Raw genomic sequence first — 27,388 nt, 5'->3', positions numbered from 1 at the left:
CACCCATTTTTTTTTCTGAAAAAATGGTGCGCGTTAGATTTGTGTAAATATAGTACTTACAGATAAATGCCGGAAAACACCAGCAGATTCCAATTTTAGGAATTCGGTTTATACCAAAAAGTACCAAATATAGCAATTCATTGTGGTTGATTAAACTGGGTTCACATCACTCAACGGGGCCCTCCTAAGTCGGTGCTTGGGCTTGGCCGGTGCACGATCTCCCGGGCCCCGCGTTACGGGGGTGGAGTTTCTGGCCGAGCAGGATTTCTTTTTGTGGGTTGGGTAGCGTCACTTGACCCTCTCATCCCCTTTAATAATTCCTCATTTCTCTCTTGCACTTATCATTCAGGGAATACACGAGGCCTCACAAACTGGGGCACAATGAAAGGGGATTGGAGAAGGGAACTTTGTACACGTATCAGGGTGTCTACCAAGTTGACATTTCCAAATTCCCTGAGTTTTCCAGGTTTTCCCTGAGCACCTCTGCAAAATTTCCTGAATGAGCCAGAACTTTGTTTTACGTCAAAACAGGCTGACCCCATGTTGCTCGATGCTGTCACTCTCTAGTAAGCATGTTGAAACAAAAAAATGACTTAATCCAGTTTGAATAGTAAGGAGTAATATTTATTTTATTTAAAAAGGAAACAGAGGGCACAGCGAAAAAAATAGTAAAACCCATTCCAAATTGAGTAGAACATTTTCAAATACGAATGAAAAGAAGATGCATACATAAGTAAATATTTTTGAATATGAGCTATTTCTATCAACTGATAGCAAGCTCATCGGTATGAAGCCTGAACTTTGTCACAACTAAGATTCTCTCTCAGTAGCTGGAAAGTCAACCTCAACTATCCTGACATGCTCTCAGCCCGTACACAATATCTCAGTGTTGGATTACACTGCTTTAAAGAGTTTATTTTGGCTTAAATGAGGGACACCTGCATCTCGGCATCAGCCAACACTTTGTTTTTTGAGCTCAAGCTCCTTCAAAGAGGCGGCGGCACGCTTCCTTTCCCGTTAATTCCTCAGTGCGTCGGTCCTTTCTGTTCTCATCCTACTGCCACGCGTTCATCCCATGGATCATTTGAAGCATCCTCTTGGTCAGTTGTACCGTCAACGTCCCGATTTTTCGGACTCCCTAGAGGCCGCAAAAACATCCGAAAAATCGGGCAGTCCGAAAATAATGAATGCATGTCTTTAACTGCCCTTAAGGGCTAAAATTGCCACAGGAACGTCCAAAAAAGCTCTTAAAGGGCCCCTGAAACGGTTCGGACAAATTTTGTAGACGCGTAGGGAACAGCTTAAGTAGAACATTCGCACCACAATTTAATCAAAGCGTTACGTATAATGAAGCTACAAGCGATTACAAGTTACCCTCCTCCCTAGCCATGCTTTTCCTCCTCAACTCGTTTGCCAAGCGATCGGGGCTAAGCTCCGCCTTCACTGGTTCTGTGTCACGATGCGACGTCACATCGCCCACTTCCGGTTGTTTTGGAGCCCGCCCCTGCCCGTGAGAAACCTCTCCGCTAGCCGCTTGGCCGTCGACCCCAAGCGAGAGCTATCGAAGCAGCGTGCGTTGCGAGCATTCTGTCGTAGTGCCGAACATGTCTGATATTCCGGTAATCACACACTACCTGAATATCTTGACGGAACGGTGGAGGCATAAACTCAAGCTGATGAAGGAAATTTAGCGTAGACATACGTGAGCTGCCTGATCGGTCTCCACGGTCCAGCCACCCGTTGGCGCAGAGCTTAACCAGCCAAAGAAAGAGCTAATATTGCTCTAAGTGTAAAACATCTTAAACATTTATAAAAACAATGTGTAACGATTACACTCCTGTGAAAAATTTACACCAGCAGCAAAGAAGAATACATTTTGTTACTGCTACTGTGTGTGTTTGAGCTCTGTGCCACCAGGTGGCTGCACCATGCAAACCATTCACATTTGCGCTTTTGTTCATCCCATCAAACGACACGCAAGGGGACACGGCCAGGCCCTGTCCTCTTGCGCTTGTGTTTACCCTAACACCGGACTGTCGAAACGCTATTGCGTTAGTAATCTTCCGGTGTAAAGTGACGGCCGCAATTGCACAAATCCTGGCGCCGATCGGATAGCGGCAGTCCGACGGAGCACGGTGTAACACAAGCAGACGACACTTGCTGTGTGCCGGAAGTACTTAAGTGTACTGAAAAATTGTTCTTGTGCATTCTCTTTATGTTACTTTCTTTGTATAAAAACAAATTGACTAACATTCGAACTATTACGAACACCGTTTGTTTATCATAAAGTTGGAAAAATAATCGATCACGCGTCCTGGTCAGCCAATCGGATAGCTCGCCCCACTGACATCATACGGGTGATTTCGGTCATTTCGGTCATATGGGTAGGGGCGGCTTAAAATTCCGCCGAGCAGTGTGCTGCGATCGGCAGCGATGTGCATTTTTAAAACCTTATAATAAATTACACGCTCTATGCGGAGCACTTAGATGTGTCAATTAATGATCAGAAAAACCTACTCTAACGACTCAGTACGTTTGTAGAAAATCGTCAATATCGTTTCAGGGTCCCTTTAAGGCCTGCCAATACACTTACTAGGCATATCGGTGCTTGTACTGTGACAGGAGACGGGGGTGGATGTGTGTATAATTAAGGAATACATACCGTGACCAGTGACAATTGCCCCTTCCCACGCATGTTATCATTCACTGCGTAATACTACTGTACTAAAGCAAAGCTAACTTTCGGAGCCTGGCATTACGCAACGTGCTGTGCTCTGCGAGGATTACAAAGGCGGAGTTGGTGCCATTGCTGACAGTGGCAAATTTTTGCACAGCACCGCACGGCAAGAAGTGTAATAGCGAATGTACAAGCAGGTAGGCCTAACGTTGCCACGGTGGTGGCTACGGCTGCCAGCAGATCTGCGTGCGAGAGTGCCGGTTCGAGGCGGCGAGATAATCAAAATGGCAGCGGCGGCGGCCGCTTTGATTAATGCCATTTCAGACCTGCAGTCAGGGCAACATACATTGACTATATGGAGTACGTGGTGGTGCCGCAAAGCCGTGCGAATTATCGAGCATGTTCGAAAAATCGGGCGTCTGGAAAATAGGTCGTTAACTACTCTGCCAATACCTCGTGCTGATGACACGGCGTCAATGACGATTCGTTGCAATTCCTCTGTTACTGGAGCCAGCATTACCACGACTTTCGTTCCCTTTCAATAAAGTTACAGCTAATTTTCCCTGATAAAATCACAAATTCCCTGAGTTTTTCCTGAGTATTTCCAGACTATTCAAATTCCCTCAGAATTCCCGGTTTTCCCGGTTGGTAGACACCCTGGCAGGGTGTCTACCTAGTTGACATTTCCAAATTCCCCGAGTTTTCCAGGTTTTCCAAGTTCCTTTGGAAATTTCCCTGAGCGACGCAGAACTGTTTTATGTCAAGACGGAAAACCATGCCGCTCGATGCTGTCACTCTCTAGTAAGCATGGGAAAAAAAAGAAAAAAAGGAAACGACTCAATCCAGTTTGAATACTAAGGAGTAGTGTTTATGTTATTCAAAAAGAGAATAGAATGGAGGGGTTAGTAAGTGGCATAGCACATAAAATGTCTTAAAAAAATTGCAAATCAAGTTGGACATTCTCAAATATGAATAAAAAGTAGATGCATACAGAAGCAAGTATTTTCAAATATGAGCTATTTCTATTGATAGCAAGCTCGAGTGGTATGATGCCCAAACTTTGTCATAATTGAGATTCTCTCGCAACAGCTCGCGAGTTAAAATCAGCAGCCCAACACCATAGCCACTGAGCAACCGCGGCGGGTGATAGCTCTAAAGTCAACCTCAACTGTCCTGACATACTCTCAGCCTGCATACGATGCCTCAGCGTGGTGCTTCACTGCTTTAAAGGGTTTATTTTGGTTTGCATGAGGGACATCTGCATCTCGGCGTCAACCAAAACTTTGTTTTTTGAGCTCAAGCTCCTTCAAAGCGGCCGCAGCATGCTTCCTTTCCCGTTCATTCCTCAATGCGTAGGTCCTTTTTGTTCTTGTCCTCTTTCCGCCGCGTGCTCGCACTACAGACCATTTGGAGCATCTTGGTCCCTAGGGGCCGCGAAAACGTCAGAAAAATACGCCAGTTGGAAAAAATGAATGCGTCTTTTACTGCCCTTAAGGGCTCAAACTGCCACAGGCACATTCGAAAAAGCTCTGATGGCCTGTTGGTACACTCATTAGGCATATTGGTGCTCGTACTGTGACAGGAGATACCGGGTGCACATGTGTATAATTAAGGAATACATACTGTGTCCAGTGGCAATTGCCCCTACCCACACCTGTTATGCTTCACTGCAATACTTATGCGTATGCCTCACCAAGTAACATTGCTGTACATTGCCGAAACTGACTTTCGGGAACCGGCGTTATGCAACGCACAGTGCTTTCCGAGCTTCGAAGCCAATCGCGAGGACCACAAACGCGGAGTCAATGCCATTGCTGACAGCGGTGAATTCTTTCGATGAAAAACACGGTGCCCAACGGCAAGAAGCTTAATAGCGAACGTCTAAGCAGTAAGGCGTTGCCGCAGTGGTGGCTACGGCTTCCAGCGGATCTGCGTGCGAGAGCGCTAGTTCGAGGTGGCGAGGTAATCAAAATGGCAGCAGTGGTGGCTTTGATTAATGCCGTTTTGGACCTGCGGTCACCGCAATAACTCCGGAAAATCGGATGGCAAAGAGTTCTTGCGTGCAAAATTTCAGACGTTCTGATCCAGTGATTCAAGGGCTGGTTCATCGAAACTGTCCGAATTATCGGGCATCCGGAAAGTCGGTCGTTGACTGTACACTGGCAACTTCTCCAGCTGACGAAAGGCCGTCAAAGATGATTCATTACGATTGCTGTCTGTTACTCGAGCCAGCATTACCGCAACTTTCGTTCCCTTTCAACAAATTACAGCTAATTTTCCCAGATAGAAGCACAATTTGCCTGAGTTTTCCCTGAGTTTTTCCAGACTACTCAAAATCCCTGAGAATTCCCAGTTTTCCCGGTTGGTAGGCACCCTGAGATTGGCGTCCATGGTCTGTTGTCACGTTGCCAGGACAATCAAAGCGAGATACCCGTGCAGAAATGAAAGCGCGGGAAACAGTCTTAGCGGTGATGTCATGAATGGGAACAGTCTCCGGTCAGCGTGTGAAACGGTTGACCATGGTGAATATATAACAATAACCTTGAGACACAGGTAGAGGGTCCACAATGTCTATATGAACATGGTCGAAACGACGGCTGGGTAGAAGGAAGGCTTGGGGAGGTGTCTTGGTATGACGAGAGATCGTCTTGGCAGATGAGAGAGCAGACACGTGAGCGTCCAAGCGCGCACATCACCTAATTCTGGGCCAGACATAGCACTGGGTGAGAAGGCGCTCAGTAGCTCGAATACCTGAGTGACGTATGTCGTGTAGAGGGTAGAAGATGGTGCAACGTAGTGAAGCCGGAACAAAAGGGCGTGGAAGGTCTGCTGAGACATTGCACCACAAGGGCTCTTGCGAGTATGGATGGGGCACAAGCCGTAGCCAGAGAGAACGGGGGTTCTCCTGAAAAGCGGTGAGCTCTGTCATTCTGCTATGCGGAAGAGAATGCGGCCCGGTCGATGGTTGGGGATTAGTCAACTGCAGCTACATGAGAAAGGGCATCAGCGGTGGTGTTGTCAGCACCTTTCACGTGATGGATGTCAGCTGTAAATTCCGAAATATAAGTGTCATGGCAGAGTTCGCGTGAGACATAATTCAATGAGTTGGTGCAGAAAACATATGCCAATGGTTTATGATCGGTCAGCACGTAAAACTGGCATCCCTCCAGAAAATGCTGAAAGTGCTGTATCGCAGTGTAGATGGCTAGTAGCTCTTGGCAGAAGAAGCTGCAGTGGGTCTTAGCAGGAAATAACTTCTGAGAGTAGAAAGACAAAGGTCTCCACTCGGTGTTAATGCACTGCTGTAAGACAGCACCGACAGCCATGCTGAAGGCATGCACCATCAACCAAGTTGGGGCGCTGCTGTGCGGATGGATAAGAAGCCCGGCGTTCGCTACTGCTTGCTTGGCAACAGTAAAGGCGGCCTGGGCTTCTGATGACCAAGAAATGGCATAGGACGGGCCAGCAGTTGACCAAAGGAGGTCGGTGAGCGGGTGAAGCAGCTCTGCACAGTGCGGTATAAAGTGCCTGGAAAAATTCACAAGCCCCAGGAATCGGCGTAATTGGCGCAGTGTTGTGGGCTGGGGGTAACACTGGATGGACTTGACGTGGGATGGCAGAAGGCGTGTACCCTTGGATGATATGTGATGGCCAAAAAACTCGAGCTCAAATGCACTGAAAACTCATTCGGAGGCGTTCTCAACCAGGCCGTACTGCTGCAGACATTGGAACAAAGTATGTAGATGGTGCTCATGATCTCCTGGCATAGGGCTGGCGATGAGGGCATCATCAAGGTACGCGAACACAGTAGGAAGGTTCCACGTGACCTTAGAGATGAACCGCTGGAAGGTTTGAGCCGAATTGCGGAGTCCAAAGGTTTCCGCACATACTCAAACAAACCAAAGGGAGTCGTGATGGCGGTACTAGGTATATCGGTGGGTTCAATGGGAATTTGGTGGTGCGTCTTAACTAGGTTCACTTTGCTAAAGATAGTGCAGCCGTCGAGGCGCGATGTAGTCTTGGATGTGAGGCAGCGGATAGCTGTCGTGGACAGTCTTGGCATTCAAGGCTCAATAGTCTCCACAGGGGCGCCAGTCATCGGGATTACGCTTGGGCACTAATGCTGCGGAGAAGCTCATGCGCTGGACGACGGGCATATAATGCCGAGCTGCAGCATGTGGTCAAACTCCCGTTTAGCGTTAGCTAGATGGCATTCAAACAAGTGGCGTGGTCGAGCTGCTGCTGGCGGACCATGGGTGACCACGTGGTGTGTCACCGTATGTTCAGGCGGCTGAGTGTGGTTGGTTGGCTTTGGTTAACTCCAGAAAATCCGCCAAGATTTTTTCTAACGGAGAGGAAGGTATCAGCATGTGGATGTCTATGGGAACAAGGTCGGACAGGACTCCAGAGATGGAGAGACGAGTCAGACCGTCTGTGAGGCGCCGCCACCGCACACTGACATTCAAGTCGAAGAATGAGAGGAAGTCCGAGCTGATGATCGGGTGAACCACGGCTGCGATGACGAAGACCTATCAAAAAGCGTGGCAAAGGCCGAAGTTAAGGGTGAGAGATCGGAGTCCGTACGTAGCTATGGACGAGGCGTTGGCAGCATGAAGCAACTGCCCTGATGACCTGGAATGATCAGCCTTAGTCGGGGGAACCACGCTAATTTCCGCGCCCGTGTCTATACGAACTGGGCGCTGGAGAACTTGTCCGTTACCATAAAAAAAGGCAGCTGGGACGACAAGCAAAACCACCTGCTGTCGTCAGTGATCTCGGCAGGCGTTTCCCGGCCACGAACAGGGAGGTGTGCACTTCGTGGCCTGGTGTCGGAAACACAGAAAGGCGGAGGGCTGGAACTCCGAGCTTTATGTGTGCGCGGAAGCATGATGACCGAGACGAGGCAAACGGTTCCCCTGTGGGGGCTCCAGAATGCAGCGATTGAGGTGGTGAGCTCATCGATTCGGGCCTCAATGCGCGAAACCGCCGGGTCTGTAGGTGGTAAGACAGCAGTGATGGACGGGGAGGTCGCCTCATGAACCTGATCTGCGAGCTCCGCCAGGCGGTTGGTGATAACGTCGTCGGCCGCCGCGAGAACGAGGCGGATAGGCTGGGAAAAACATTGGAGGAAAAGCTCTCAAAGCAACGTTGAACAGGCGGGGACGTCGCGCTCCCCATGAAGCTATTGCATTCGGTGTCGCAGTTGGGTGGGGCGCCGGTCGCCAAGGCTCTCCTCGGCAAGGAGCTGCTGGAGGTGGGTGCGTTCCAACGGCATGAATCTCTCGAGTGCCTTGGTCTTGAGGTGCTGATATGGTGTAGTGCCCGTCGGGGCGGAGAGAACGTCTGATGACTTGCTGGCAACATCAGGAGGAAGGACTGAGGCGATGTGGTAGTAGCGCATCGTTTCCGAGATGATGCGGTAGAGGTAGACTTGCGCCTCAATCTGTGTGAAACCAAACTTGCGGGTTCTGGGGCCAGAAGGGTGGGAGGAGAAGCTGCAGCGACCAGATGTCCTGCGGACGTGAGTCCTGTTTCGTGGAGGGTTTGGGCGGGTCAGTCATTGTGTTCGCCCTAGGTCACCACTTGTAGGCTTATGCCTCAGACAGCTGACCCGAATTGATGCCGGAGAAGAACCACGAGCCGTGGCTTCGCATGTCGCGATCAGGCACCATCTTTATTTTCCTCTCATGCAGGCACGCGCTATCCGGGTTTTAGGCGCCGCCCAAGGGAGGGGGTTACAAGGTAATCTGCCGCGTGTGCAAAGAGTGGGCTTGCCAATGGGACGTGGCATCATGCTAGCTGTCATCTCGCGCATTTAGTATTGGAGGTTGCGTAATCGAGTTTCGGTGACTTGTTGGAGCGAGAGGCATACGAAGGTTTCGCTCCCCACTACCAACTGCGGGGGCGGAGTGTGCGCGAAAGCGTGGCTGGCTTCGTTTATTTCATACCACTGATGTGATGATATTGTTGACGTGGCATGAAACTATCATTCTTCGTCGACCCGCAAATTTATCGAAATAAATTGTTTTCTCATTCAAATTGCCCAATAATTCTGAAAATTCTGCGGCCCCTTTTGTAATTTCAATACAACAGAATTTCGATATAATGAAGCAAATTGCCGCTTTTAATTACTTCGTTATATCAAGGTTTAATTGTATTTATGTACGCACCTTGAGAACATCCATAAGGTGAGGATCAGAGACATCAGGGAATTCAATGACTTGATTTTTGTCGGCAATGGCCAGCAGCTTGGCGTGAGTCCCAGAGATGTGTTGGAAGGGAGTCCTCCCATAGACAAGGTTGTACAAGATGCAGCCTAGTGACCATACATCTGACTTGAGACCTATCTGCAAAGAATAGACAGCCTCTCATGAATCAGGAAATCAAAAAAATTGTTTTACATGCCAAAATCAGAATCTGATTATTATTGTGGTTTTGTAGTAAGAGATTCCTAACAAGTTTGGCTATCTGGGGTTCTTTAATGTGCACCTAATGCATGGTGTGCAGGCATTTTTGCATTTTGCCCCCATCAAAAGCGGCCACCGTGGCCAAGATTTGACCTCGTGGCCTCGTGCTTAGCAGCACAGCATCACAGCCACTAAGCCACCACTGCGGGTGATCCGCGAACAGCAAAGAAGCATGTAGGGAAGAGCCTGGCGTAAAAATCTTTACTGTACATGAAGTTTTTTTGTTCTCATGCCAAAAAATGACGAGAAGATGAGAGCAACATGGCAAATTAAGCACACAACATTAAAGATGTTATCACCTCCGACAGCAAGCATACCCCTATCCACGTTTTTTTTAGTACAACCGAACCTTGTTAAAATCAGGGTGTCAAACAGAACCTGAACTGAAAACCATACCAGAATTTTTGACAGAACAGGACATGAACAGATATTTTTAGAATGTGTGTGAACCTAAACTGAACATTAAAAAAAAAAAAAAACTTACCAATTCAGCAGGAAACTGTACAAGCATATAGGGTGCAAACGAGTGTTAATACATTAGGAGTTCTTCGAAATGTTTCAGTTGGCGCACACCACAAAAACATTACGACTGAATGTGTGAGAATAGGGATAGATCATAGGTATGTGCTAATAACTATATGGCCACTTTGGCTCAGATGCTTGCACTTCTGAACTGTGCCATGCCAGTCATATCAGTAGGCCTGGCCAATCACTGCACACCATAGACACGGACGAGCCTGCGGGCAACACTGAAGAATCTAGAACCCCATTCATGCTGGTCACTCCGATCAAATGCATCCAAAAATCACAGAAGATTGTCCTCCGTCTCAGAAACCGCATCAATCTAGCTGCTGCATCAGCATTCCACCTCACAAACGATATAATCTCGACTGCTGCACTCACTCCATCAGAAGCTAAGGACCTCGACATCCACATTAGGCGCACCCAGAACTTCATAATCGCCTTCACAAAGTGAGAATCAACGCTGATGAAAATCTTCGCTTTGAAAACCGTCATTCACGATGGTCCTCAATGCTGAACCACAGCTTACAAAGCCAACGAGCTAGGAAACGTTCGTGGATTAGTGCAAGGACTACCAATAGAAATCCTGGATGACAAAATTACCACATACATCACCATCAGGGACGCAGAACTTCTCAGAACACGATGCCTCGGCAAGAGTGAATGCATCCTGCGCACAGTATGAAGCTCAAAGTTCTCGTATGTCGCACTAGTGGGACGGGTAGTCACATGGGTGGCTCCCTACAGGCCCAATGTGGTTCAGTGTGCATTATGCCACATCAAAGGACACCGAACAGATGTATGCCCCACAGCACATGACTACATTACATGCGAAGGATACGGTACCGAATTCACCCCGGGCACTGACCCTAAATACACACCCTACGACTGTGACATGAAATGCATAAATTGTGAAGGTGCACACAGCTCCCGAGAGCCCACCTGCCCAAAGAAGCTGCCGACAAGGCCGCTCGAACAGTTGCCTACAGGAGAGATCATCCAGAATCTTCTACGCCAAAGCCCAAGCGAAATCAACTGCAGGCGAAAGGATAACAGCTGTCGCCCAATACAAAAGATAATTTTCTCCACATAACCACGCACAATCACTTCACAGCGCTCAAAGAAGCAGAACAAATCAGACAATCCATAGAAGCGGACGCGTAGACTCAGGGAAACATCACAAAACAAGCAGAACGAATCAAACACTATGACAAAATTTATTATGCCATGGCAGCCTGGGCCACAAAGCTCAAGCCCAAGCCAGGGGACATCGTACAGCCTCAAACACTGAAAACTGCGGGGCCATTACAGCCATTCAAGAACGGGCCGACGTCCACTAGACAACAGGACCAAAGAGCCATGCAAGAAGGACCATTTAAAGAGAGAAGTGAGGACCATCCTACTGGCCAACAGTTCAGGCCACAACCCATGCAGTCAGTCAGCCACTCAGATACCACACGACAGCTATATTCCTAGCTACATCGTTGACACTTTATGCAGACTCGACAACATAGAAAAACGGGAATGCGACCATGACCCCGCACACGAACTCATCACAAACCAACTCAATGTGAGCACAGAACAACTTACCTTGCACTCTGAGCACCCTTCTGCCAAACTCACTTCACAAATTAATATGCTAGTAGAGAGCATTAGTACTTTCAGACGCATGGTAGAAAGCATGCAGCAATCTATACATGCATTCAAAACACAACAATGAGGTCTTCGCAAGCGAACAGACACTACACCAACCGGAGGCCCCAGCAAGAAGGCCACGCATGACAGCGACAGTGAATCCACACACAAATATGGCCAGCCCTAAAACAGGGACGCCCCCCAACACATCCAAATCAACCTCATGTCATGCATCACCCCAAATAACAATATGGCAATGGAACTGTAGAGATATTCGTCACAAAAGGAACAACTTCATTCAATTCATTCTCACAGACGCACACAAGCCATATGTTATCACCCTGCAGGAAATAGTAGGCCCAATAACCCTTCCAGGATACACTGCCTACTCAAACCAGGGCATTACACAAAAACTAAAAAAATGCTTTCTCGGCGAGGAAATAACACCGTCGACTTGCACGCCCATTATGACAATCACACTCATAGCGAACAAGCACACTATGACCCAAATTTCTGCAGACTCTATCAACACGGCCACAGAACAAACTGTACACACACACAACTGCTTCTACAGAACGTACAAGCTAGAAGTAATAAACACTTATTGCTCCCCAAGAACACTGAGGTATGGTTCACAATGGCGCAAACACCTCAACAATTACAGTAAACATGACACCATCTGGTTAGAAGACTTAAATAGGGAACATATAGAATGGGGCTACCCTTTTAACAAACCCATGGAAAACAACTCCTACGTCTCCCCAAGAATTCTACTTCACCCTAGCTGATGACATTACCGAACATAATTTTAAAAATAATTTTCAAAATAAGCAAATAGCCTGAACTAATGAGTGAGTGACAGTAGAAGCATGGAGGATAGCACCAGTTTCAAAATAATAGTCACAAGAATTGTGCCAGAACACAGCAGCATTCCTGCACAAAACTACCCATGCATTGGTCTCCATATAACAGGGTGCAAGAGCTTGAACAAATAACCATACATACCTTGAGGTAGTCCTTTCCTTTATTATGGGAGGTGTACCGGATGGACTCTGGGGACATGAAGTTCAATGTGCCCATCTGAAAAACATCACAGCAATTGGCTCAAAAACAGTGCTTGGCCCAGAAGGAAGTGAATGCTTTGATATTAAATTGAGCTTGCATAAGTCAATCACACTGAGAAGTTCCAAAACATGCATGTCAGCTGCTTCTTTTGATTAACAAAGGATACAGTGATTTGCTACAGAGCACCAGCCTCTACGCATGTTTTATATTACTTGCCAACCATGACTCAGCACACCAGGGTTCGTACAGGTCTGAGACAGAAATTCAAGGACTTTCAAGGCCTTGTCAAAGCTTTTTCAAGGGTGCAGAATGGCTCCTCATGCAGCAGTCTTTACTATAACAATGTTTTCAAAATACTACAGCTAAACTTAGACAATACAAAGTTGGTAAAATCTGCACTTCATCATATTGAAATTTGACATTTTATGCAAGTACAGTTGCAGACATATTTCTCTTACACAGATGGGGCTGTAAACCTTCTCGCATTATCACACAACCGGAAAAAGAAACAAACTTCATGAGGAAAATTTTTTTATTTCATTTGAGTATCTGCGACCAGAGATATCCTTTCATGCCGTGTTGATGATGCCTTTACATCAATGGTACAAAACAAAGCCTGCGAAGCTTTCGCGTATACTCCACAGTGGTAGCTGATAGCATTGTCCGCAGTGGGACGACTTTGAGCCCGCTGCAGATTAACTTCAAAAATAAAGCACAATGGCCAGATGAAAAAAAAGAAAAAAGACAGAGAAAGAGAGGGTGCGCCGCTGCAGCCACTTCTGTGCCATGCGCCTGATGTGGCAAGATTTCACTGCATTGCCAGCCTTGTGCGCCTTTCTCCAGTCTCCCTTCCACTCTTCCAAGAAACATGAGTCTGACCGTTGACGGAGACGGGGTGGAAAGAAGGCAGGAGAGCTCGATAGGGTGCGACTGTGATGAAGTCGTGCCATGTGGGGTGCGCGGATCAAAGGCAAGTATGGCGAAGGAGCGCGGCACGCAGATGGGCACAACGCTTTTTTTTTTTTTTTTTACTGTACCATTGTTTCTAAAATGGGGAGTTTGCTGGGTTGCCGCTGATCCACCCTAAAAAAGCTGGTCACAAAATTGATCTCATACTACTACACTGCCTATACTACTGAGTGCACCCCGGTGCACTAAATGCAACAAAGTCTGCACTCCTTCAGCAAACACAACAAAGCCTACCTACTGAAGCAACCCCATTTGGGAACACCACTGCTCACAAAATAATAATAATAATAATAATAATAATAATAATAATAATAATAATAATAATAATAATAATAATAATAATAATAATAATAATAATAATACCCATCAGCAGCAGCCTGTTTTATGTCCATTGCAGGACGAAGGCCTCTCCCTGCGATCTCCAATTACCGCTGTCCTGCGCCAACTATTTCCAACTAGCGCCTGCGAATTTCCTAATTTCATCGCTCCACCTAGTCTTTTGTCGTCCTCGATTGCGTTTTCCTTCTCTTGGTACCTGTTCTGTAACCCTAATGGTCCAACGGTTATCTAACCAGCGCATTACACGACCTGCCCAGCTTCATTTTTTCGTCTTGATGTCAATTAGGATATCGTCTACACCCGTTTGCTCTCTAATCCAAACCGCTCTCTTTCTGTCTCTTAACGTTATGCCTAGCAATCTTCGTTCCATCGCTCTTTGCGCAGTCTTTAACTTATTCTCCAGCTTCTTTGTCAGTCTCCAAGTCTCTGCCCCATATGTCAGCAATGGTAAAATGCACTGATTGTACACCTTCCTTTTCAATGATAATGGTAAGCTTCCAGTCAGGAGCTGACAATGTCTGCCGTATGCGATCCAACCCATTTTTATTCTTCTATAAATTTCCTTCTCATGATCAGAGTTCCCTGTGATTATTTGACCTAGGTAAATGTATTCCTTCACAGACTCTATAGAGGCTGACTGGCGATCCTAACTCTTGTTCCCTTGCCTGGCTATTCATCATTATCTTTGTCTTCTGCATATTAATCTTCAACCCCTCTCTTACACTCTCACTGTTAAGGTCGTCAATCATTTGTAATTCATCTGCATTGTTGCTGAATAGAACAATGTCATCAACAAGCCGAAGGTTGCTGACATATTCACCGTCGACCCTTACTCCTAAGCCTTCCCAGTTTAATAGCTTGAATACTTCTTCCAAGCACGCAGTGAGTAGCATTGGAGTGATTGTGTCTCCCTGTCTAACCCCTTTCTTTATAGGTATCTTTCTGCTTTTCTTATGTAGAATTAAGGTAGCTGTAGAACCTCTGTAGATATTTTCCAAGGTATTTACGTAAGCATTCTGTACTCCTTGATTATGTAATGCCTCCATGACTGCTGGTATCTCTACTGAATCAAATGCCTTTTCGTAATCTATGAAAGTCACAACACAAACATGAAATCAAAGTATGCTTTTCGGTAGTGCCCATGCTCAGCAAGTAACAGCAAATGCAGATGTCTGCACCGATTGTCATATGGAATATGCAGTCCTCACTCAACAGCCAAAGTTGTCCTCACAGCTGTGTTAGATGTGAAGTAGCACCACAAAGCTTATTCTATCAAATAAAAACTATCCAGTCCATGACATACTAAACTGATGACAGAGCTTGTAAGTAAACAGTAATTAATAGTTTATTGGTCCTTAACTGTCTCACTTTACAACAGATAGGACTGTGCGATTGCAAATAAAGCTTTAGAGACCATGAAAGGAGAGCAAAAATTTTACACTTCTGGTGCAGTCACAGAGCCTAAAATTTGGGCATGTAGTGCATTGGTTAAATACATTATACAGTTGACTTCTGCTAATATGACAAAATTGATCGAATTATTTGGCAGGTCAAATTAAACATGGTGCAGAAAAAATGCCAACACACGCCACTGATTCACTGGGCAGTGTTTGACCAATTCTCCGAACCAAATCCATGTTAGCTTTCTGTGTGTGCAGAATAAAAAATCTAATGTAGGGATAACATTAAAGCTCCTAAAGAAAGCAGAAATCTAATGTGTACACAACTTTTTTAGCAAGAACAGGCAAGCGTCAGCACAGTGGCAGCCAGCGTCCTAAAGTCAGCTTTGCCAGAATAAAGCTGCGCTATTGGCAGTTTTTAGCTCAATATTCTGAGATAAAAACAAAAAAACATTGCGTGTTAGAATAGGGCAAATACCGTAACCAGACTTTGTGAACTAGCATTATTGCCTGCAAGTCCTCCTAGGGCAGACTGAAATTAGGCATTTCTGAGAAAAGATGGCATGTGTATATATCTCATTCCCTGTCCTCTAAGCTCTGCTTAGGCAGATGCTGCCAGTAAAGGGGTCACCATAGGGGTCAGGCATGTGAATGCTGACTGGTCAAGTTCAAATTATCCAGCAAAGGCCAATTTTAGGATCCAAATAATGAAATTTATGGTCCACAGAAATGCACGGGCACCAGCCGGGATCTTCAGTTGGGATTGAAGTAACTGAAAAATCTAATGAATCGAAACCTACTGTACCACATGAATTCCAATTGAATGCGTAAGCTTTGAAAGGAAGTTCTTTGCAAGTCACTTAAGGTTTCAAAACTCCTATTGCGATTGTGCATGCAGTGAAAATTCACTACTGAGGGCAATGACACCTCTGCTATGCTGCCTTCTTAAGTTTATCATGTATCAAGAGTACAAGGGAAAAAAATTACCTATTAAAGAAGTGCAGGGCATGCAGGCACATAAGCACACGTGCTTGCAGGATACTGTTGTATATTAAGTTCTTGTTTATTTTTCAATGTGAACACTGCCAAGCGGCTGCAGTTATCTACACTTGAACCTTGTTATAACGAAACATGAAATAACGGAATAATGGATATAACCAAGTATATGCAATTCCCCTTGAAATCCTAACAGAGATCCATGTATTTTAACCCTCATTACATCTACTGTGAGAATAATTTTTCCTTGTTAAAACAAACTACATTAATATCCAAAACCAAAAATACCGACCACTGCATACCGAGCATATAACGTTCACTGGGTTCCACACTCATTTGGCGCAGCAGTTCAAAATTCCTGCGTCGAATATGCCATCGACCTACACTGGTCTTTCACACTGCCGCGCGTAGCTACACACACAGTGGCCGCGCACAAGCAGCACTTTTTCCTTAACTTATTGCGCACCTCTCTCTCTCTCTCTCTCTCGCTGTAGCTGGTGAAGCTATAGGCACACCCTCCGAGATCACAATCTCGGAGGCTGCACCTCATATCGGTGTGCAGTGTGCTAAAACCAGTGCCTCCACTTCTCTAGCACTGCAGTGCACTGCGCTGTGCTGATGCAGCTAGGCATGACCTCAGAGACTGCGTGAAACGAGCTGGCGTGCTTGCAGAGCAGAGCAGCAGGGCCATGAAAAAGCGGCAGATCAGATAGTTTTGCTTTCAATGGACAAATGCATCCGTGTTTCTGGAGTTCTGCCAAGCTCTGTTAGCCACATACTTCGACGGGTTTCACAATATGAGCGAGCTAAGTGGAAAGTGGAAGCGAAAAGTCCCAACATCGGAACATAAAGGCGCTGTCGTAACGGCTGTAGTGTCAGGTGGTAAAACGTTGAGTGCAGCACATGCGGGACAGTCTTTTGCAGTTGCTTTAATTTTAATCACATAAGTGGCTGCGTAGTGATTCGGCAGGCCACGTAGCCATAGTCGTCTTTGCATGTTTAAAAGGATGTGCATACCATTTGGCATATACTGAAATAATGGATATAACAAAGTAATTTCGAATTCCCCTTCAACTTTGTTACGAGGTTTAAGTGTATACTATATGTACAGTAGAACCTCGTTCACAAGTTCTGGAAAAAAACGCGAGAAAAAACGTACTAAGCAAGAAAATGTACGACCTGAAGTATAACTAAAAAAAAATTGACAGACTAACTAGTGTTGAAATCTACGCAATGTGAAGCATCGCATGGATTGTTGCGGCATGAGACATCAACGTACATCAAACTGGTGGTGCTCGGGCAGCCCATATGTGTTTTGTTGTCTTCCTATTGTGTGGTGTTTTAAGAGGGTGATGGGAAACAAACGAAATAGAGCTGGTGGGTGACATCCGATGCCGCCGAAGCGAAACATGATACCCACATTATCCTGCTTGAAGCAGGGAACGGCGGTGCATTTGGATTATCGTCTACTAAAAGCATGCAGTACGCTACCAATGGCACTACGCACCACGCGCTGTAAAACAGGTAGGTGAAGATGCTTATCGTAATAGGTTTGGCGGCAATAGCTGTGAATGTGGCATGCGACGACGCGGGCGGAGGTTTACTGGTAATACCGGAATAAGAAACTGCACTCCGTTGTGTTTGCGTGAGACGGGTGGCTATATACTGTTCTTGATAGTGCATCCCTTGTGCCTTACCTTGTTCACATGGGATCTAGTGGCCAGAAACGTACCATACGATTGCAGTTTAGCGACGTACTGAACATTGGTGCCATAAAATCGTGTTTTTCAGGAACGTATGAAGCGTAAAAGTTGAGAGTAACTCTATTGGTTCATTGTTTGTTTTCTCGATTGCGAATGCTGGCACCAGGAAAACTTACACAACGGGAACGTAATAACAGAGTCCTACTGTATATGTGTGCGTTATTCAATAAAGAGCAGTACGTTTCTTGCCGACTTTCATGCTTCCCACCGTTCAAGAGTGGCTCACGCTGTCACTACATTGGTGACAAGGGTCAACAGAAGGAAAGGGCATAACAGCCTTTCTGCTTCCCGCTATGAGCTTTCCAGGCTCGCACCACCGCCTCTCTTTCCGCCTGTACCCGGTCGCCCAGCTGTTCCTTGGTTGCAATGCTTATGACTATCCGAGAAATTCACACTGGCTTTGGGAGCATTCATTTTCTCAGCAGAGTGTTGCAAGGCCCTTCTTATCTACAGTCTTATCCCGTCGAGGGCCAGCGCATTTCTTTTATGCTTCCAGAGTTTGCTGAATATGCCAAAAAAGGTGAGACCACTGCCACTAAAGATCTTTTGTAAGATAGGCAGGATGCAAACATTGGACCACTATCAAAACAGACAAAGGCTGCACCTTTGTCTTTTGACAATGCTGTCACAGATTTGAACCCCTTTATCGCCCAAATTAATATTGTCGCAGAATGTCACCGCTTGGGCAGGCGTGTCCAGCAGCCAGAGAAATCTATTTGCGAGTAGGCTGTTGCATTACATGAGCTTGCATGGGCTTGAAGATAATGCTCCGTGATGAATTTGTGACAGTAATTTCTTCACAACATTTGTACGAGCGTTTGCTGCTAGAGGACTCAAGTCTCTTTTTCACACGCTGTGTGTCTACCCAGCTGGAACAGACTACTCAAGACGTCCAAGCATTTGCGTCTAAAAGTGTAAGCATGTTGCTACCATGAGTAACGCCCCCTTCCACTGCTTTCATTGCAGTTCTAATTGACATTGCTGCTTCTTTCTACTGTTCGGCTAAAGGGAAACGTTGCCATTTCAGCGGTCTGGTTGGTCACTAAGTCAATGTGCAACAAAAACCAACCTGTTGCTTCTGTTCATCAACTAAGCAGCGAAGCAGGCAACGATGTTGCAAATATTCTGGTTGTGACTGCGTCCACTCAGCCTGGCATTCACATAGACGTCTTGGCAGGAAATGTCAGCTTAACGTTCTTAATTGACTTGAGATCCACAGTCTCCATAATGTCGTCAAACCTCTTCAATCAGCATTTTGCCAGAAAGGCCCATGTACTACACCTCAGGTTAAGTTGTTGGACTACTCAAAAGAGTCCATACCTGTGCATGGCTGTTTTATCTAGGAGGTTACAAACATGGCTCACTCAGCATCTACTTGGTTTTATGTCGTGCCTCAAGGCACTTCTTGGTAACATTGTAATAATAATAATAATATTTGGGGTTTTACGTGCCAAAACCACTTTCTGATTATGAGGCACGCCGTAGTGGAGGACTCTGGAAATTTTGACCACCTGGGGTTCTTTAACGTGCACCTAAATCTAAGCACACAGGTGTTTTCGCATTTCGCCCCCATTGAAATGCGGCCGCCGTGGCCGGGATTCGATCCCGCGACCTCGTGCTCAGCAGCCCAACACAATAGCCACTGAGCAACCACGGCGGGTGGTAACATTGTGATTAAGGCTCTTAAGGGGAGAGGCTACCCTCGGATACCAACTTTTTGTTTATTGAGATATCTTAATGAAATTTTCAGGATAGACTCATAGCAAAAGCATTAGTAGAACTACAAATCTCATGCAGTTATGTTCACTGGTTCTTAAGTTACAGCAATATGTCAGAATGGTGCGCATGGTTTTCTCATTCCAGGCCTGGAGAATTTTCAAAAGGTGCTGCAACTGTGAAATTCACTATGATGATTCCCAGATGGATACCTCAGGGCAAGACAGAGCCCTTTCTATAAGTTTCCTTGCTGAAAAATTTTAGCAGACCACCGAATTTAGTGTTGGTGATTAAGATTTTATCAATCAAATTTTGACTAAATATCACAAATCACAGACTATATATATATATATATATATATATATATATATATATATATATATATCAGGCTTATCTTTCCCTCAGAAATTTATTCAGATACACAATGAAAAAAAAAAAAAAAGGAAATCTGATGAGTGGTTAAAGAGATATGGCTGGAATAAGCAGCCTCACCAGCCAAAAAAGTCGTTTTGAGAAAATGAGCTTTGAAAGTTTTGAGCACATATATTGGTCTAAAATGACCCTGCAGCGTAACTGGAGATGTCCTTAGGCGCTCTCTTCTTTTGCCGCCTTTCCACCTTCTCTTGCGATCGCTTCTTAGCCTTTTTTAAGTGCAGAGAATCTTTCTCGGCTGCCCGTTGCATGGCCAGGCGTTAGCCCCACTGATGAACATAGCTCTTGGCTGGCCCTGTGGCAGCCAGCATCATATCTTGAAACTGCTTCACGCAGTACTGTCTCCACAGCAATCAGCGACACATGCTGCTTTTTGGGCATCAGGGACCACAGCACGGAGTGAAATGATTTTGATGCTTTGTGCATCTTTGCTCCCAGGCCGCGTTGCAGAAGAGAAGCCTGTGAGAGGCGCTCATAAACAGGTAGCAGTGCTTCTGCAACATAGCCTGGAATACTGTACCGATGCTTCGGAGGTGGCACACCATCACTCTTGCTGGCGTTATGACGACACCTTGAGTCTGCACCCTCAGGGCACAAGTCGTGGTAAGGATCCTCGTCCATTGATGTCACGTGGTAGTACGATGCCATCACTGCATGCTGTATTGCAGCCACATCGCTTGAATTGTTCCGTAGGGCCCAGCCATAATAGTCTGTCAACTTGTTGATGAGGGCCTTTGTCAGCCTGCCCTTCCCTCCTAAAGCCTTGCCACTTTTCTGCACAAGGTTGCGCAGTGCTGTCCCCATCCTTTTCTGGATGTGGTTCAGGCATTCCTCTTTCGAAATGGGGACCAGTCCATAAATATTTTCTTGCACAAAGGCAGAGAAGGTGGCACTATCTTCATCAGACATGAGCGTTGTGTAATGGAGGTTGTGCTTTGGCACCGAACGCGAGAAAAGGATGACAGCTACTTCAACCTCCATCCTCCCAGACTTAGAGTCAGTGTTTTTCTGGCACAGATGATCCTCCTGAAGGCTTGCGTCGCCTGGGTCTCCAGGCTTTCGTCCTACTTGGCAACCAAGGCACTGGTTCGATAAAACAATGGTGTCCAAGAAGAGGCCCATATAATATTCAATTATTACACCAACTCCAATACGGGACGTGTGGCCACGCTTGTGCCATGTTCCATCAAAGTTTACTGTGATGTCCCTGCTGAAATATGAATCCATTTCCTTGGAGGTGGTTTTCACAGTAGAAGCAGATTCTGCATAGAACTTGTCTATGCACTGTGTCTGCTGTTCTCTGAATTTCTTCCAGTGCTTCTGAAAAGTCTTATGATGCAGGCCACGATGGGACACGTTCATCGCTGCCCAAAGGTAATTGAGGGCTGTTTGTCCCTTCCCTATCTGTTTTGTAGCCACAATGGCTCTTATACTCACGTTAAAGGACATTAGTCATCCTGACGAGCAAAACTCCACGAGAATGCAACTACTCCACAATGTAAACATAGCAGCTCAAGCTTTGTTGCAAGTCCAAGTTGGGTGCCTCCTTGAACCTTCACCCCAGTCGCGGGTTCCCGGATAGCAGGTCGCCTAGGGCACCCATTTGCACAAGGAGAAATTTTTCGCCTTCACTTGTAGTGGTGGCAGCTTCAGGATAGTGTTCCATTGCTTTAAATTTTCGCTCCGTTGCTGACATAGCGCCAAGTCCTTGTTGTACAGCAGTGCGTTTTTTATCCATTGCCTCTTTCTCCTCACACGTCAGGAAACATGTTTTCAAGTGCTCAGTGGACGACGCGATCACACTGTCCGAGGCAGATGAAAGAGGATGTGGAAGCCGCTGTCGATGAGCACGAGACATCAGGCGCACTCGTCATGACAAATTCTTGTGCCAGTGGAGCAGGAGTCATGTTGCTAGAAGCATCGACGCAACTACACTCTTGTGTAGATGAAGCAGAAGCTGCCCCACAAGCACCATTGGTCCGATCATCGTCGGTGCGCAGGCGAGCAGCGAGCTTCATAGAACGCTTCCTTACACCGAACGCGTGTAGCATCTTGAGTTTCTTTGGGCGCATCGTGGACGACCGCACAACAATCAGCAGGCTAAACGCAACAACGATCTCAAGACGGTTGAAAATCGTCTCGTAAATATGGCAGAAACTTGGGGAATATGCGAATGTCTGCAGAGATAGACGATGGCAAGCAGAACACACAAAAGGTGCCGACGATGGAGGAGCCGAAGCAGACGACGGCCGGAAGCGTTATGCAGGAGACCACTACGTCATCGCACGCAGCAGCCAATGGGAGTCGCGGCCCCCCCCACGTCCTTGAGGAGCATGTGCTTCGCCCAATCTCAGTTTCGCGTCTCAGCCGTGGGGAACTTGAAAGCTCTCGTGAGCCCTCCAATCATGAGCGATTTATGCCTCTCCCAAAACAAAGCCGAAGAATGCACGAACAAAACACCAATATGGCGGCGCTCAGAGGAGTGGTGGAGAAATGGCGTTCGCGCCAAGTAACCCCTATTTTGAGCGCTCGCTCACCGCTCAAGGGCTGCCACGGCTCGTTATAAACGTTATTTGAAATAGTTTTGCGATGAATTAGACGTAGATATTTACAGAAATGGTAGTTTATAAGACATACTGCCCGAACATGTGGTTTTCCAAAAATCTACTTTTTTGCAATTTTTCGGTTTTCAAAGGCCGCGTCCCCCCTTAAAGGGGCCCTGAACCACCCCTCAGGCTTAGTGAAATAACATAGTACATGGGTAGCATAAGCTGCTGTGAACATGTCAGCCAAGCTTTGCTGTTGTATGCGGTGCATGCAGCTTGTAAGTGGATCGCAAAGTCACCTTTCTCTCAAACACTCTCCTTTCAACAAAACGCCCCGTCCACACTCTCTTCTAGACGCACTATTTCATCATTTCTTTAGACGGTCGCTATTGGCTGATAGTCGACATCAAGCTGCGGTCGGCTACATGGCGTAGATACCGCAGCCGCTGCGGGGTGCCACCACGAGTCCATTGGCTAAGCGCACTGCGGCTTGCTGAGGGCAACCACATTTGGCTTATGTTTCGCGGGTCGTAGGCACCAAAGGCAGAAGTTTTGGCATCTACGCTAACATCCAAAATGAAGTTTGAACTTACGCTCACGCTGCCACTACTGTTGTGACTCAAGGTCTGAAGATGTGGGATCTTTTCTCGAGGAGGATTGAGTGAATGGGAGGCCGGGTCCGATATCCAGGACGTTTGACAAACACATATTTACATATGTACAAGAAAATTCAAAGAAATACAAAGAAATGCAATGAAATACAGGAAAGTTGATGATAATGTGGTAGTCGCTGATCACTCCCGCCCTCCGTAGCTCCTTTTATGCTGTGTGTGATCTTTGTTTAGTCACTTCCTCCAATCCATTGCCAGGGGGTCGATGACATCAGGTCCCACCAATACGGTGTCAGGAGGCCGCTGACATCAGGTCCCACCAATCTGGAGGTAGGTCACCCTTTTCGCCGACGCTATTGTACACTGAGAGGGTCATACTGAGGGGGTCATACTGAGCAGGCAGTGTCATACTGAGCGCATCTCTGGCTTGAACACGCCAGTTTGTGTTGCTGACAGGTGACAGCCATATCATTGCCAATTGCTGAAACCTCTCATGAACGAGGCACTCCCGCACTGGCCATAACTCATCTGTGTCGAGATCCATCCCGACGAGGCCGTCGGCCCTTACACCACAATCATGTGAGCCACGACCGAGGGGTGTCGCGGGGCAAACGGCCGATCACAACACTACAGATACCAAGGCCCCTATTGAGATCAGTGGTAGTCAGACAGGCACACAAGCACAGAAACAAGAAAATGTAGCAAGGAGAGAAAGTATGCAAAAAAAAAAAAAGAAAGAACAGACACATTACACTGTCCACTAAATTGATTTTGATAGCAATGCAAACCCCACTGCGTACTTTAAAGAGCTGGCTAATCAACTTGATTAGAGTAATTGCATAATTACTTGCCTGAGCACCTTTCTTATACATGACAAGCGCATGCAGAACAATATATGCATACTGTACCGGTGACTCTTTGTAAACACTAGTAACATCCTCTTGCATTCTGGCAGCGATACCAAAATCTATCAACTTCAGCTTCCCCGCCACAAAGAGGAAGTTGGCTGGCTTCAGGTCAGAGTGTATCACACCTGTCAAAAACAAATGCATTTAAACATCAATATAACAACAAACTTCAATATGATGAAATGCTCGATATAACAAGGCATTCAACTTTTTAGAACTTCTTGTCTAAAGAACACCGTGTACATGTATTTAGAATACCAATATAATGAAGTGCATACACAATTTCAACATAACGAAATATCACTATCACCTCGAAGAGATACTGAAAACTTCACCGGGTACAGAGGGTAAATTGGTTAAATTACAAGTGATTGCTTGCGAACGCACCTCTCAAATCATGCCACGCGATGAAGAGTGACTGCCAAAGCACATAAGAGTCATGTTCTGTTAAAGTCCAAGTGCGATAAGATCCTATTACACCCTGCCCGCAGTATGCTTTTGGTGCGAGTGAAAACATGGAAGGGTGAGCGGAGAAGAATGGTGGCTTGATGAGCATTCTACCCGCGCGAGGAAGAGGAGGGGGGGAGGGTAGTGATCTGCGGACGATTAAGCTTAGATAAGGGGAGGGGAGGAGGAGGGAGGCAGGTTGGCACGAGTCTCTTTTTCAAAAGCGGCCACGGCTGCGCATGGCTGTCATGCCTGGCTGAGCGCATATGCAGCCTGTGCGCAGTGTTTTAGAGGTAATCTGCCACATATACAAGAAGTGGTGTGCTGACATGGCATGGCATCATATGAGCTGTCTTCCCGCATGTTTAGTACCGGAGGTTGCGTCATCTAGTTTCGGAGACTCATTAAAGCATTCACTCCCTGCTGCTGTTGCATTTAATCTTAACATTCTTCCCACTATGGGCGACACTATCAGCTGCAGAGGTGGAGTGGATGCAAAAGTGTGGCTGGCTTCATTTCATCCTGCTGACGTGAAGACATTGTTGACACGGCATTGTTGAGAGTCGGCTTCGTTGCCGTCTCTCAAAGACAATAAAATAATTTTTGTTCTCATTCAAAGTCGATTTTTCAGATTGTCCAATAATTCTGAAAATTCTGCAGCTCCTTCCGTCTCAACAAAATGTGTCGGCAACTGTACTTATCTGCATAAAAGCTAAATTTAAATGTAATGAAATTTCAATTACCGAAGCAAATTACAAATTTTACCGACTTAGTTATTACAAGGTTTAACTGTACTACTGCAACATCAGAGTCTGTGCAGGCTCCTCAGAAAAATACTCAAGTGCATTTAAGGACTTTCAGAGCACTGCCAATATATCTGCCGGGTGTCACATGACATAATGGATGCAACAGTTTTTAAACATAAGAAAACTTCAAACACTCGTTAGTATGGGTGCACAAATACCGAATGATTGTTCCTAAACTGAATATTGAATCTAATCAAGAAGACAAAGGTTTTACATCAAATATACAGTAATTACAACAATCTTAAATGTTAGCAAATTTTATGCAAGGAAAGCAGCTGTAAAAGTGTTTGTGGCAGTGTACGAGCAGTAGCTCTGATGTATGCAAATGATGCGTGCCTGTGTTTGCTGCTGGGTTTGAAATAATTCAGCTCAGACGCACGGATGGCATCATATGAATGTGCAAGACTGCACATGTTGCTTTTTGCAAGAGGCAATGCTTGATCAGTGCCTTCATTTTGGCACAGCATGCTGCTCGCACTCTACAGAACAGTGAATGGGTCTGTACATGCAGATTTCTATATTGTTACACCCAGCCATTAGGATATGAGGATGCTGCCAGTCATCAGTTACATTGGTATTTGTATTTCTGGAATGGCCAGAAACTTCGTGGCCATGTCATAGAGACCCAGGAAGATTTGCTTTGAGACAGCCAGACGGTCATCAACATTACAGCAGGTGAGCTGTGCCAGTCATAGCCTGCTCATTAAAACCACCTTACAAAATGGACGAAACAACCAATTCCAAATGTAGATGATGCATCGTGCGGCCTAATGTTGCTATTCCACCACTTCTTCCTAGGTGACTGCAGCTGCAGTCTTTCCGTGCAAGAAAGTAAACTTACAGACCCATTTGGAGCTGTGCAGCTTTGAGTTATCGGATGCGGGTATAATTTTAGTTCGATGTAGCATATGTTCTGCTATGCATTGTTGCTAAAGCTCCACAATGTTCAGAATCTGCTCTATATAAGAGATAATTTCATTTAATCAGGTTGGCTAAAATTTATATGCACTGTAACAGCCAGCTTCACAATGCCTTCCTCTTCATCAAAGTAAAGGTAGAGGCTAAGAAGCCGCTGTAACTGGTGTAACAATGCACAAAGCACAATCACACACACAGAATGATGCATGAAAGGATGATGCGGGAAGGCATGAGAGAAGAAATAAGTCAGCCATAAATTTGTGGCCCTATTTATTACATACACAAATTTTCACACAGATTAAAAATAATTGCAAGCAGACATGATGTCCAAGTAAGGCTTTTAGCCCCATCAAAGCTGTATATTTGTGCAATGTCAATAGCCTTAGGCCTCGTATACAAGTGGAAAAGTACTTGTGCAGTGTGAAACATGTAAATTTTCGAATTGTCTGACGTGTTTACAAAATTCCTCTTTACTGTGATGTGTGTACATCGGCCAAACTGGTCAATGAGTGTCTACAAGGGCACAAAAATGTGTGTGAACAACTAAATTCACCTGAGAACCTTGCTGTGCATTGTGCTAGGCTTGGTTGTACAGCGTTGTTTCAACAGGCTACTGTGTTAACGCATGAGAATAACAGAAGGAAGAAAGATAATCGAGGCTTTTAGCATGTTGTCTGGTGCATATGGCACATGTATCAACATGTGTTCTACTCATACAGCACTGAGTGAACATGAAATAGCACTGCTTCATCGAGACAAAGATAGCAAGCAGCCTCGATTGTGGTGAGCATTCATGTTTTACATACCCTTCCTTTTTCCCAGTTTATTTACTCTATTATCCTAAGTATTTCACCTCTGGAATATGAATAAACCAGTTTGACCATCATCCTTCGTGTGCTTTTTCATTTGTGCCTTGTTACATGCAGTGCAACTCACATTTATGATCAAGAACCAATCAGCATTCACACAAGCTTACATTAAAATGAGCAAGACTGGCACTTAGTAAATTAAGCTGAGATGGCCAAAATTGACAGCCATATTTTTCCTGTTAAACTCAGTTGGGTGGCGTTTGTACCTTACTGTCACCGAGTGCCAGTCATTAAAAAAGTTGGCTGCTGTTTTTCTGCAGGACCACCTAAATAACTGTACAGTGGAATCTCGCTGATATGAT

The 27,388-nt window shown here is 45.8% G+C and overlaps 1 protein-coding gene across 2 annotated transcripts in view; it reads right to left on the bottom strand.

Moving 5' to 3' along the window:
• The window catches only part of Mps1 (dual specificity protein kinase monopolar spindle 1), a 134,547-nt gene that overhangs the window by 17,191 nt on the left and 89,968 nt on the right, over window positions 1–27,388 (bottom strand). For both annotated transcript variants that reach the window (XM_075695494.1, XM_075695502.1), the window contains exons 14-16: window positions 24,047–24,171; window positions 12,307–12,381; window positions 8,848–9,024 (exon numbers count right to left, since the gene is read on the bottom strand). In XM_075695494.1, the coding sequence (XP_075551609.1) occupies window positions 8,848–9,024; window positions 12,307–12,381; window positions 24,047–24,171 (377 nt within the window). The remainder of the gene's footprint in view (window positions 1–8,847; window positions 9,025–12,306; window positions 12,382–24,046; window positions 24,172–27,388) is intronic.

The sequence above is a fragment of the Dermacentor variabilis genome, chromosome 1, assembly GCF_050947875.1.
Source record: "Dermacentor variabilis isolate Ectoservices chromosome 1, ASM5094787v1, whole genome shotgun sequence".
Taxonomy (NCBI): Eukaryota; Metazoa; Arthropoda; class Arachnida; order Ixodida; family Ixodidae; genus Dermacentor; species Dermacentor variabilis.
Note: the sequence above shows the minus strand (reverse complement) of the source record. Positions and strands in the feature narration are given on the sequence as shown.